Source organism: Plectropomus leopardus, chromosome 2, assembly GCF_008729295.1.
Source record: "Plectropomus leopardus isolate mb chromosome 2, YSFRI_Pleo_2.0, whole genome shotgun sequence".
NCBI lineage: Eukaryota > Metazoa > Chordata > Actinopteri > Perciformes > Serranidae > Plectropomus > Plectropomus leopardus.
Window position 1 is genome coordinate 35,725,216 of NC_056464.1, and position 14,010 is coordinate 35,739,225.

Here is a 14,010-nt window from a genome sequence, read left to right on the forward strand (position 1 = left end):
CAAAATGCCAAATATCGACCTGATAATCGGCCGGGCGATAATTCGTTGACCCCTATTTATTAGTTGTAAGCCACAACAGATAATTATATATATATATATATATATATATATATATATATATATATATATATATATATATATATATATATATATTCTAATTGTATTTTTGCACAGACACAAATAACTCCGCAACTGCAGCCTGTTGTGTATTGTGTGTCTCTCTTATTGTGGAGGCGAGTAAGAAGCGTCCTTACCGGCTCAGAGCTGTAGCCTCCGCAGCCTCCAGCTGCCTCACCCAGCTGAGGACTCTGGCTCCTGTCCCAGGTGAGGACAGGTGAGCTGAGTCCCTGAGTCCCTGTCAGGTCTGTCAAACATGCTCGTGCCGGATTTAACTGGCTGTGCACGGTTTTGAAGCACCACGCGGGCGTTAGCCAGCTAGCTAAACTGAGGCAGCTAAGCTAAAAACAACAGCACGGCTAACCTCCACACGTCCGCAGAAAAGCCCTCACAGCGGCTCGTTGAGGAACAATATAACCGAGCGTCCTCGTTCACCTAACTGGACAACTAATAAAAAACAAAATGTGACGGAAGACGGTGTGTACAGCTCAAACAGACACTTTTATTTCCTTTAACCGTTGAGCTCGTGCCCCGAAAAAAGTGGACCCTCATTAAAACAGGTGTTCCGTCCGGGGGCGGAGCCTTACGTGCTGCGTCACACAGTGTCGTGACAGTCAGAGTGCCTGATGCGAGTTCTCGTCAGCTCGCATTGAGAGCAGAAAAAGCAACACATTTTTATTATTATTTACAAAAACTTATTTGGTGTGACCCCGGACGTAATGTAAAAATGTATTATTTTTGTTACTGTCCATGTCCTTTTTTTCTTTAAATAATATTTTATTTATATTTATTGGTTTATGAATTGATATCATGTTTATTTATTATTATTTATTATCTTCTGTGTAGAATTGGAAAACAATTGTTCTTGTTTGTCTGACTTATTTTGTACATATTTTTTGTTAAATAAAGCTGAAAAAAGGTCTATGGAGTCATCTTGTCAGCTATAATTTGCCTTAACCCCAATATTAAACCCATGTGAGACCTCACACGTAATTGGATATTATTTAGCATATTAGTTTAATTTCTTTTGAAAATATTAGAAAAAAAAGGTAAATGACCAACTTGGTAAGAAATGTCCCAAAAATTGCAAACAAAATGAGTAAAATGTGACAACAAGGGGCTGGATTGTTAGAAAATATGCAAAAAATCAGGAAAATGGCCCAAAAACTATATTTATAATTACAATAATTTTATATGTAAAATCGTGTAACAGAAAACATAAAACACAGAGAAAAAAAAATACATTTTTTAACACTCTTTAGCACTCTTTACTCATTTTTTTTGTCTGTTTTTGCTTATTATTTTTAATTCATTACAGTACTGTTAGATAAATACTGGCCGTTAATGTTTGCCTACTTAAAAGTTTAGGACAGCCGGAAACGGAGTGATACATGAAGAGTTAAAAGTCCCTGTGATGTTGTACTGTAGCACTCAATGAATGCCTCTCGACCAATCAAATTGCTCGGCTCGGTCAGAACTAACTATTGTATAATAATTCATGCAATTTACATCAATTCTTTTGAATTGACTATAAAGAGTTGGTACAGACAGGTCTGTAAACAAAATAAACATTTCGGTGACCACACCAACTTTATTATTGAATAAATATGAACAAAATTGATTGAAAAATAAAAAATATACGTTTTCATACATCTAGTCTGTGAAATATAAGAGAATAGGTCATACCTTTTCCAGAAATATCTTCACACAAATTATCCAAAAAGCAACACAAAGAATGACACAGTCCAAAGTATGTTCAAATTTGCCTAACAAAATCAGCGAGACATAAACTCACATAAATCATACTTTAAGGAACGAGTCAAGTTTTATAATTAACTACTAGAAGTACAGCTGATTTATTAAATAAAAACATACATTTATTTCAAATGTAAAACCACTAACAACAGATGACAGATAAACTGAAGCTAATTGCTCATGTTTATTAATGAGATATAATAGTTCCATAAATGATAAACAACATAAATAAAATCAGTGCAGTTTTACTTGTTCCCCATTAAAATAATCCACCTGGAAGTCTAAAACAATGGCAACATCACCGGGCACTTTTGTTATACAAAATAATGTATATACATTTTTGGTGATTCTTCATTGGCTTTCTAACACATTGATTAAAGTGATTAAACATTCGACATCACTGCTGCAGTGTTATATGAATTGCAATCGATTGATTATTGTGACGTTTGTTTCATCAACTCCTCTCTACACTTACTGCTTACATCAGAGGCAATCGGCTCCACAGCCAAAGACCTGTTCACACCACACTGGTTTTACCATAAATATGAGAAATAGTAAAAAGACATTAAGGCATGCCTTGAAAAGTAAAATGATAAAGTAACTAGGACATGTAGGAAGGCTTTATAAGCTGACAGATGTTCACATTTTTACACCGTTCACTGACAGCAGACTGAAATAACACATTCAAACTTACCTCTATATATACATATAATTAATATAATTAAGGGTTTTTCTGACCTTTCATGCTGTCATTATGGTTCTTTAAAATGACATGGATGTGGCATAAATTATAAACTGTGAGTTTTCCAGGCAGATGCAGCAGTAACGTGTCTTTATCAGGGTTCCTGCAGCTTAAGTCAAGTAATATTTAAGGCTTTTAGAGTTTTTTTTTAATGCCACTCAGACATAAATTTACGACCAAATTTCTAATAACCAAAACTGACTAAACTCTTATTGTAACAATAAACATGATGTTTTTGTTCAGTGAAAACGTTAGATTATCTATGCCAAATGTTACATGGAAGACAATGATCATATTATATTATCATAAACTTTTTGGTTTACTATCAAAGGGAGAAAATATTTGGTATTTCTTGTCGGGTTGTTTTGGCGATTATGTGTTCAGCAACTTGAATTCCCATCATGACGAGTTTTAAAAACATGAATTCATGAAAATATTTAACCAAAATAGATGTTACCAGTTATTTTGACATTTTACTATGTAACATCAGAAAATGTCTGAGAATTTTAAGACTTTTGTAACATTAATTAAAGTAATTTTAACACCAATAAGGGCCTTATCTTTAGATTCATTAGATCCATGCCTTTTAAGACTTTTTTTTAGGGATCTGCGGGAACCCTGTTTATGTTGAAGGGATCCTTCATGTTCCTCCCGGAGTCTCTGGTTCGGCTCAGCTCCCAGCAACATGTCGGCATAACATCATCGTTTTAGGATCTGGTCTGAGAGCCAGTCCAGACCCTCGGCCAGACCAGTGCCACTGACGGCACAGGACGCCTGGACATACCACTGCAGAGACACACAGAGGGACAAAGACATGAGCTCAGCTGCAGTCTAATGTAAGTTTGACAGTCCTGAAAATAATCACTCGCTGCTGTGTCTCTGCATCAGGAGGGCGCCGAAGTTTATACTGAACCTGCTGTTAACACAAGATTTAAGGGAGCGCTCCTGGTGATCAAGTTTAAATTTTTAACATATATATAACACCATGAATCTTCACAAGTTAATTACTTATATTAAGGCAATTCTTTTTTTGTACTACAAGTATCTTAATTTTTATGCTTAATTACTTTTAAATAACTTTTTTAATAATTGGGGGAAGGTTCTGTTTGTTTGTTTTTTAAAAGTTTTTAGGCCATACTATACTAGGACTTTTTTTAAATGCCATATTATACTATCACTTTTTTTTCTTTTTTTACTTTTCATGCCATGCTATACTGTCATATATTTATTTTCATGCCTATACTATACTATGACCTTATATAATTAATTTTTTTTTTTTGCTTTACTATACTATCACCTTTTCTTTTTTAAATCACTATTGCCTTTTATGCCATACCATAGAATGACCTGTTTTTATACCATTCTATGCTATGACTTTTTAATAAGTCTTTTTTTGTGCCATACCATAGTATGAAATTGTTATGAGTCTTCATGACACATACTTCAATATGATAAATAATGATATGGGAGATGAAAAGTTTTAGTAATTCACTTCTCTCTAAATAACAAACATTCAGCAGTTTATTCCAATGGTGGAATTTAAATAAGTATATCCTCAAGTCCTGCACTCAAGTGCAATGTTGAGGTATCTGTACTTTTCTTGAGTATTTGATTTCTGCTAATTTATACTTCTACTCCACTACAATAAATCTACCTTGTACCTTGTACAATTAAGAGGTAAACATTGTACATTTTACTCCACTAGGCTGTTTTAATAATTATAGTTACTTTGCAGATAAAGATTATGAATACAAAATATCAACAAATAAACTCTTTATTGATCCTTGGAGATACTTTCAGAGGTTACCAGCTGTTTATAAAGTAATTAAAATGAAAAGTAATTAAAAGCTCCACCATTACCAGTTGCACTGAAGTGATGAACAAATTCACGCTTCAATAAGTGTAATCCTGTGATATAATATACATTATTTTGAAAAACATTTGGATGCTAATGTTTTCTTAATTTTACTAAAGTAGACCTTCGAATGCAGTACTTTACATGTAGTATTGCTCCTATTACTTCTTTCACATCTGATTGCAGTGAGCAGTAAAGTGAGATTTCAGACCCTGTCCCCATCATTATGTGTCGTCGCGTCGCTGACGGGTCAATTTCAGCACAATGATTATCTCCGCATGCACAAACTGCATTGTGGGATTGAGTACCCGCCGTGGACACTTACCGGCTGTGAGACTCCTGATAGGCCCAGGGCCTCAGTGATGTCACTGACGGACATGGCTCTTGGCAAATCCTGTTTGTTCGCAAACACCAATACGGCCACGCCTCTCAGCTCGTCCTCCTCCAACTACAACAGAAAAAAACAAACAAAAAAAACACATAAATTGGAATAAATTATCTGATTTGAAATTAAAATATCAACCATTTGAATATCCTCCTCTGGTGTAATTTGGTTTAAATAGTGGATCTTTTTCTTGACCGCAACAGTCACAATAATGTTAATACTATAACTGCTGCTGTAGCTACACCTCTCTGTACTAATCAGTTACTTATTAAGATTTCTCATCATGTCTCAACACCTGAAGACAACATTTAGCACAGGTGTGTGTGTGTGTGTGTGTGTGTGTGTGTGTGTGTGTGTCTGTACCATCCTGTGCAGCTCGTCAGCAGCCTCTTTAATCCTCTCGGGGTCGTTGCTGTCGACCACAAATATCAGACCCTGAAGACAAAAACAGAATATATCCAGCTGTTTAATTAAAGGCACTTTCACAAGGTGTCTTGCTGTCATAAAAGTAGTTGTACACTAAACTGAAATTTAAATGCAGCATTTTTTGTGTTTTTGCTCCCATTTTTCACAGGTTTGAGTTAAAGTTCTGAGACTTAATGCACTAATTGGGAATTGCAAATTTGATCAAATCTTTGTTAGTGAGCACAGATAAAGATGCTGATCAAACAGCGTTATTACACAGGTGTGCCCTGGGCTGGTCACAGTAAAAGGCCACTCTTAAATGAGCTAAAATGAGCTTGAATTTTTTTTTAGGATTTATTAAAATTAAACCTGTAAAAAAATGGGACCAAAACCAACATTTTTGTACAGGTATAGTATTAGTAGTACTCATGACGTCAGTAGTATTACCTGCGTGTTGGTGTAGTAATGTCTCCACAGAGGTCTGATGATTGTCTGACCACCAACATCCCAAACTGTGAAACTGATGTTATTATACTCCACCGTCTCCACATTAAAACCTGCACACACACACACACACACACACACACACACAGAGCAGTTAACCCCTTGAAACCTGAATTCGTTTTCTTGTGCTGCAATTATATACCTTTTACAATCTATTTGACCCTTTCAAACCTGAGAAAAATTGGTGTGATGTCTCTCACATGGGGAAAAAAGGCAACGACAACTGGGCAAGATATGTAAAACGTGACAAGAAAATTGCCTAAAAATTAATTTTAAAAAAGAGGGGAGGATTATTCGAAAATAATCTTAAAATAATTCATTACAATTTTATATTTAAATTTATGTTACAGGAAACATAGAAAAAAATAAATTTAAAACATTTTTATCAGCCTTTAACTATGTTTTTGTTTTTAACTTTTTTCCCTTATTTTCAGGTTATTTTCTTGTAACTTTTTTCCCTTTTTTGCCAATTTTTACACCATGCCTTTTTAAGTTGCTCATTGCCTTCTCCCCATGTTTTTTTAGTTGTTTTTTTTTGCAAAAAAATCAAAGCTATAAGTTATAAAGTTATAATATAATAAATATATTATCATATATTTTCAGTAAATGTGTGAATTATGTAAAACAGATATAATAGATCACTGACCGATAGTTGGGATGGTGGTGACGACTTCAGCCAGCTTCAGCCTGTACAGCAGAGTCGTTTTACCTGCTGCATCCAGACCCACTGCAGCACACACACACACACACACACACACACACACACAATGTCAGCATATTGTGAAAAATCTCCACCACATCCCCTCTTAGCAGGGTTCCAACAATATGAGATTTTCACTGTACCACCAGTATTGCAGTTTGTCGCTATGAGGATGTACATTTTTAACACAATAATTATTATTATCAGTTACAATGAAGCTTAAAGACATGAAAAAAAGATGTGGATTTTTTTGTAGAACACGTGCTTGAAACTTAAAACCATTTTTATTGGAAGCAGAAGGTCTCCCTTTTTGAAGTAACTAAAATAAAGGTGAGATCCTCCGTCTGGTTGCATTTTTTCTTCTGTTTCATCAGTATCATTAATATTATATAATATTAATAATAATAATAATAATAATAATAACAATTTTCATGCATTGATGTGGGAGCACAAAATTACAATTTTCTGCATTTTTACAAACCAAACAATGAAGAAAATAATGAAGAAATATTTGCAGATTATCATTAATAATAATAATAATTTTCATGCATTAATGTGAGAGCACAAAATTGTTTTCTACATTTTTACAAACCAAACAACGAAGAAAACAATCTGCAGATTAATCAATTATGCAAAAAAAAAAAAAAAAAAAAAAAAAAATCAGTTAATAGTTCAAAATAAGCACAAGCATCTGCAGTAAATTCAGCTATCTTTCTGCACTGAGTACTTTTCCTTTTATTACTTTGAGAGCATTTTCTTGATGATACTTGCATACTTTTATTTAAATCACATTATCTATGCATGATTTTTTACTTCTTGGCAAAAAGTTTTACACAATGGTATTTTTACTTTTTCTTCAGTGAAGCATCAGAATACTTAGTAGCACTTGGCAATTATACTTTTATTAGTACTTCTACCACTTACAACAACAACAACAACAACAAAAACAACAATAATGATGATGATAATAATAATAGTCTCACCCATCAAAATCCTGACAGGAGTCTTGGAGGTGAACCTGGAGAAGATGTGTGAGATGATGACGCCCATTGTTCAGGTAGAAAGTTTCTGACAGCTCGTGGTGTCTCTGTCGGTGTTTGTGTCGGTGAGTGTGTGTCCACGGTTTTTATAGGGCAGCGGGGTGTGTGTGTGTGTCTTACCCACGGTGTCATCCCGGCTGCTGTCAGTTTCGTACACGGTGGCAGCGGAGGCGCAGGCAGCAACACCGCTGTCATGACAACACACCGGAAAACACTACGTCCCCTCACGAGAGCCTTCAAAATAAAGGTTCGCTTGTTGATTTTGAGTCAAAGAGCTCTATTAGGGAAAAATTACAAAAAATATTACCTTCACTACCACGAGCCCACTCACTGTAGATTATTTTGACTCAGTCCCACATAGGCCTTCACCATCCTGCTAATGCAGATAGGCTACACTGATGTGGATTGAAAATAGTCCCCAACAAATACAATATTTCGTCCTGATCAACAGCCACAAGCTGTTTTAGGACATTTTTGAGCACTTACAAAATGTCATAATTGCTAAATGTTTTTATGGATTTACAACTTAAGTAAAAAAAGTGTACAAGGAGTAGAGAGTAGGGAGGTCAGAAAGTACCAAGAAGCAGCCTAGCTAACACATTGTTGTGTTTTGGTCTTTGTATGGGATTTATTGACAATAAATAACCTTTTTTTAATGCCAGACTTATCCTGTTAGCATAGTGTTACAAAAGCAGTTTGTACAAAGGGGTGTGATATTTAAAAAATGTAGGGGAAATATGCAATATTGCAATATACACTACTGCAAGTGCATTACTGTACTACATACCAACTCAAGTAAGAAACAATAAAAAAAAATCAGTCTTTATATGTTTTCTGTGTTTTACAAGTTTAATGTTCCCCTCTTTTTTCAAATTTTTGTTTAATTTTTTCTTCTTTTTTTCAAACATAATAAAACATTCCTTGTCATAAGATCTCATAAGTAAAATGAATAAATAAACTGAGAAAAGTCCTGTATCCCCTAACGAAACTAAATTGGGAAAAAACATTAAAGAAAATTATGTAATGTATCATTGATGAGAATCATAGCAAAAAAAGAGGAAGTGCTGCCTTCATTAAAGTGTCAGGTTTTATCCAAATACAGAATTCATTTTTCATTCATTTCATTTTGGTCTGAGAATGTTGATGTGTTGTTGTTTAGTTTTATTTTGGTAGTGAGACCTTGGTTCCTGTATTCTAACAGGAAGTGCTGCTCTGTCTCTTTGTTTCTGTTGCTGTTGGCAGAAATGACACAGTCTGATGTGTCTTTGTTTACTGGTGTGTCTCTGTTCATCTGTCTCAGTGGCCACGAAGGTTACTTATAGCCTACTTTTTTATTTTGTTTTTCATTTATTTTATTTTTTTTTTTTTGCTTTTATAAAATTAGATTTAACTTAGGTTTCAGTGGACAGAGTGCCGAGACAGCAAAATTCAGTTTAGCAACTATCCAGGAGGTCAAAAAGCAATAAAGTTCTTCAGATAATTAAACGTATGTATAAAGGTTTATATATAAAGAGTGAATGGTAGATATGAATACGCTAGATAGTTTAAAGAGTAATAACAGGGAAGTATACAATGCAAAAATCATGGATGTATTATAATTAAGTTTGCCTTAAATGGGTCCCTTTGTATTCTTGATTATTTTATAGTGTGAATGACATCATGACATTAGTTGACACACGATGTAATGCACTAGGTTAAACATAAATACAAATACAATCAAATTAATATATGCTCAATGTTTCCACCGCTGAGTAAAAATATACAGTATGAATACATTTTTGTGACATAGTGGTGGCTGAAAAAGTAGAAGTGCTGGTATTAAGTTATGGTTTAAACAACACTAAAGCTGATCAATAAAATAATCAGTGTTATGTGATAAAAGATGCTCAAAATGGCATTTGAAGTGTTGGTAAAAAAAAGCAAGCTGTTTCTGTATTAAATAATCATTTTATGCAGGAAAACCCATGTGACCCTTGGGTTTTTTTAATATAGCATTATCTAAGACGTCAGAGACGGCTGCAATACTCTTATCAATGTCATGGGAGACTGACAGTGTTGTGCTTTCTCTTCTTCTAGCCATTTTTTTACACGATTTTTGAGCAACACGACTCATTTCAGAGTCAGCTTCATAGTCAAGTCATTTAGAAGTGATTTACCGTGTTGGATTGACTCAGCTAAGAGTTTATATAAAAAATCAGACACTCACAGGTGACACCGACATGACAGAGAAGCGTCGTGTCTGAGGACATTAACTGAAAGAAGACGTCATTATCTTCATGTCTAATTTGACCCCAATCAGACGAATGAGCTCCGAATTTTTTTTTACAGCCACCAGGGGAAATCGGCTAAATTGGTAACGCTCCGGTAGCCGTGATGATATTGGTGCTGTCAGAAACCATAGGGGAGCAATAATGCAAACAAACAAAGCTTAATTCTGCAGAAACATTTCCAAACTGCCTGATGAAACTGTTGCGTAAAGATGAGGAGGCTGACCTCAAACACAGTCTGAGGGAGGAAGTTCATTCCCTTATTCTCTCTTTCCCTCACCCTCTCTCCTCTCACTTCCCTCCCGCCCTCCTCTCTCTCTCATCGACATCGGTGGAAACATCAGAGGTTTAAATGTGTCGAGGATTGTGGACCACACAGGACAAAATCAAGCTACTCGGGGCAGTTGGCCACGTTAGTCTGCGATCATTTGATTACACAAAGATTTATTACAAAGCCGCTTCAAGGGAAACTCAGATATTTTTTCAATCTTGAACCTATTTTCTCGTGTTTTTGTGGTTTTTTGTAAGTACTAAGTAGGAGGAGTTCAAGTAAAGTGTGTCCAGACAGGATGGCATAAAGATACACAAGAGACCTACATAATAGTAAAACTATAAATATCATAACATCAAGAAGAAAAATTTAAATAGAAAAACAAAGAAGAACAATACAGGGTTAATAAATAACACAGTGAAGGAGAAACGGGAATGTCTGCAGGACTTGTTTATCAGCATAGTTTAGTAATGCCATCATGAGGCCGAGACACGGAAACAGAACTCTCTAAAGATAATTTGTGATAAAAATAGAAACTAAAAAGCTGCTGCAATGAAAACACTGAGATAGAAGGAACTAAAACTACACACACAACATTAGTTTGGTAATAAATCACAATAAAAACTGAATGTTAGGACGTCTCGAGAGTCACATTGTAACATAATCTTGAGATATGTTCTTCCCAAGAAAAACAACAGCATAATGTAAGCAAAGATGACATCTGTAATACAAATGCAGACTGTGACTTCCCTTGTTGGGAGCAAAAGGGGAAGTGTGATGCTGTTTAACCATAAAGTCCAAAAAGGAACAAAGTCCAGATGGATTGTTTGTTCCTAGTCAAGTTACAGTAAAAGTATAAATTGTACTTTTGAGCTATATTTCAGCATCGACTACTGGTCCTGATCCTGCAGCGTGACTGTCATGACCTGCTGATGGTGCTGTGTACTGCATTGGAAATTAGATATTTATCATATTTAATGCTCACTGAATTATTATAGGCTCCATGGAGTTATTGTGGACACTTATTGATCTGCTCCTGTGGAGCTTTAATGTGCATAAATCACCCTGTGTGCAGATTAATGTCAACTGTATGTGTCTGTGTCATATTGTTTGTGCTTTATGTGTTTTTATTATGGATTTAACACTTGCTGCAACACAAATTGTCCTCTGGGACACATAAAACTGAATTGAATTAAATTAAATATTAGCTTTGACTGACACTGTAGTTTTTTAGCTTCTGTGCAATATTACTGTATGTTAAGTAAATAGATAAGAATAAATTCACTATGTATTTTTTTTTTTAGTTATGCTTTTTGACACAGAAACACAGACAACTCTAACAACACCACCAGCAACACACTGTGGCCACGAGAACTAAACCTCTGACTGAGATCAATATGAGATGTAAATATTTGACAGATGACACAATTTGTAAGTGTTTATGTGCCTGTCTGTGTGCATTTTTCTGCCAAAATGCATCACAACTCTACAAGATTAATCTGCTCTTGTTGAGATGTTAACTGTTTGTATATTTCTGTGTCATATTGTGCTTTCTGTATTTTTATTATGTTTTACACTTGCTGCAACACAAATTGCCCTCTGGGACAAATAATAAAACTGAACTGAGCTGAATATTAAGATATCATTGAGCATATTCCTAAATAAATATGTGTTTAATTATATTATCACAAACGTTTGTTCTTGCTGTGGAAAATTCTAAATCCAAATCAAGCTTTACGTGGTTTTAGGAACTGAAAGGGTGAAACTTATTTGACACAGCAAGTTGTTTATATAATATTAACCTTCATTCTAGTTTGCAGCGGTTTGTGATTGTGGTTTCCGTAACGTCGTGTGAAAAGAGAAGTTTATACAAAGCAACATAAACAGGAGATCTTCTCTGCACCACAAGGAATAAAACTGAATTGTATTCTGATGTGAAGACATTACATCTCAAATTGTATTCTAGTGTACATGCATGTACATGTACTAATAAGTCTAACAATAAGACACACACACACACACACACACACACACACACACACACACACACACACACACACACACACACACACACCACCTGAACCCATGGGACTGTCAGGCTTCACTATCAAAGTGTGGACTTCTAAATTTTTTAAAGAAATTTCCAAGAGGGGACTTACAGCCTTGAGCGATGTCTCAGAGAGGACGTCCATATACTGCAGTCAAACTGTCTGTCCCTGTTCTCTCACCTATTGAGTGTTTCTTTTCTGCAAAAACCTCATTTGTATCTTTAAAAATGGATAGGTAAACTTTAATGCTATCAATATATCAAACAGTTTTTGTGATAAAAATATAGAAATAATACTTGCCAAAGCAAAGTACACCTTTTAAATACGTTTTATTATATTTTGTATCTACTCTTAATAACTTTGTTGGAGTCTTTGTTATAGACCAACCAACTACAACTATCAATCTATCAATGTAAAAAGTCTACCCATAAGGAAGGAAAATAGTAAGTATTTCAAGTTCGCTAAAAATGCAGAAAAATAAATGTAAAAAAGGATAACACTATGAATAAAATGATCAGCAATATGATTATTTCTTTTCAGTTTTAATGATTATTTCTTTTCTGGTGAAATTAATCAAAACAATGTAACATCAGACTTTGACTAGACCTTTAAAATTGTTTAATCCCAAAATACTTACATGACCAGTTTTCACGAGTAATAAATGTCAATAAATTTTTCAATATACTTGTGTTCTCAGTCTGCACTTAAAGAAATGCATTTTGTTTGTGGTGCTACTTACAGAGAAAAGGTCCACACCTGAGTTGACATTCACACTCCACCATGTAAAGCATATACAAACACAATTAATAATACTTCTGAAAAAAGAAATCTCATCTGAATAATGTAATTCTTCTTCAAATATGATTTGTTATTATGTTTTTGTAACAGAATATAAAGACTCAGCTTTAGTGGATGGCTTAATATTTTTATGGCTTGGGAGTGTATTATTGCATAACTATGCCCATCTCTAAAATACACATATTATTTCTATGGTCTGAAACACTCTAAAAATATGAGTTTAACCCTCCTATATCCAAAAACTGGAGTGCTTTTGATGTCATGGGGTATGAAGTGTAGAGCTGCTCCAGTGATGATGAATGATGAAAGATGTGCTGGATGAGCCAGGGCAATGTTATGAGTATATGGGAACATTTTCTGTTACAGAACTGAGGACATTTTAATATATAAAGTTCATTTGGGAGTTAAAAAGACAACAAACTTTCTGTTGGTCCACAAAATCAGCTTCAGACTTTATACTTCATGACATCACAAGTTTGAGACCTCTTTCTGTGGTTTGTATGTTATTGTGTGGAGGATACAATTAAAACCTTCACTTTTCTCAATAATGCTTTGGTTAATGTGTGATTTAGGCACAATAAAACACGTTTTTATACACAATCAAATTTAGTGGCACAAAAGCTGTTATAAAAGCAGGGACGTTTCTGAAAAACACCCAGGTTTGGTCCCTCAAATGCAGCTGGGAAACACCACAAACAGTTACTAAAAAACAACCGTCAATCTAATCAAACATGAGTTTGCAGCTTGGCAGAGGTGTTATGATATTAAATGTGCAAATATAATGTATTTGTAGTTTGCAGAAATGTTAAATGCTAACATTTTCCTTTGGTGAATGGACCTAACGGATATTAAATAAATGTAATGGAGTAAAAGTTACACTATTGGCTTCAAAAATGTAGTGGAGTCGAAGTATAAAGTAGCAGAAAATGCTAAATACAAGCACCTAAAGTGCTTGAGTAAATGTGATTGAGCTTTGTGGTTTCAAATGTGGAACGACCGGTGAGAAAGAAGAGGAGGGGGAGACTGAATCAAGGGGAGGATGTTTTTACAGAAACAAAACTTACAGAGGCTGCTGACGTCTGAACCAGGAAATGAAAGTACAGGAGCTGCAGTCTGTTCAGAG

General features: G+C 34.7%; 1 protein-coding gene across 1 annotated transcript; it reads right to left on the minus strand.

Moving 5' to 3' along the window:
* Nucleotides 1-3,086: 3,086 nt before the first annotated feature.
* LOC121960398 (ADP-ribosylation factor 4-like) lies at nt 3,087-7,543 on the minus strand. Its single transcript, XM_042510072.1, has 6 exons — nt 7,447-7,543; nt 6,410-6,490; nt 5,707-5,816; nt 5,218-5,289; nt 4,795-4,917; nt 3,087-3,400 (listed from the first exon to the last, which is right to left on the minus strand). Exons 1-6 carry the CDS (start codon nt 7,511-7,513, stop codon nt 3,314-3,316), a joined length of 540 nt encoding a protein of 179 aa, XP_042366006.1. The 5' UTR covers nt 7,514-7,543; the 3' UTR covers nt 3,087-3,313.
* Nucleotides 7,544-14,010: the final 6,467 nt, after the last annotated feature.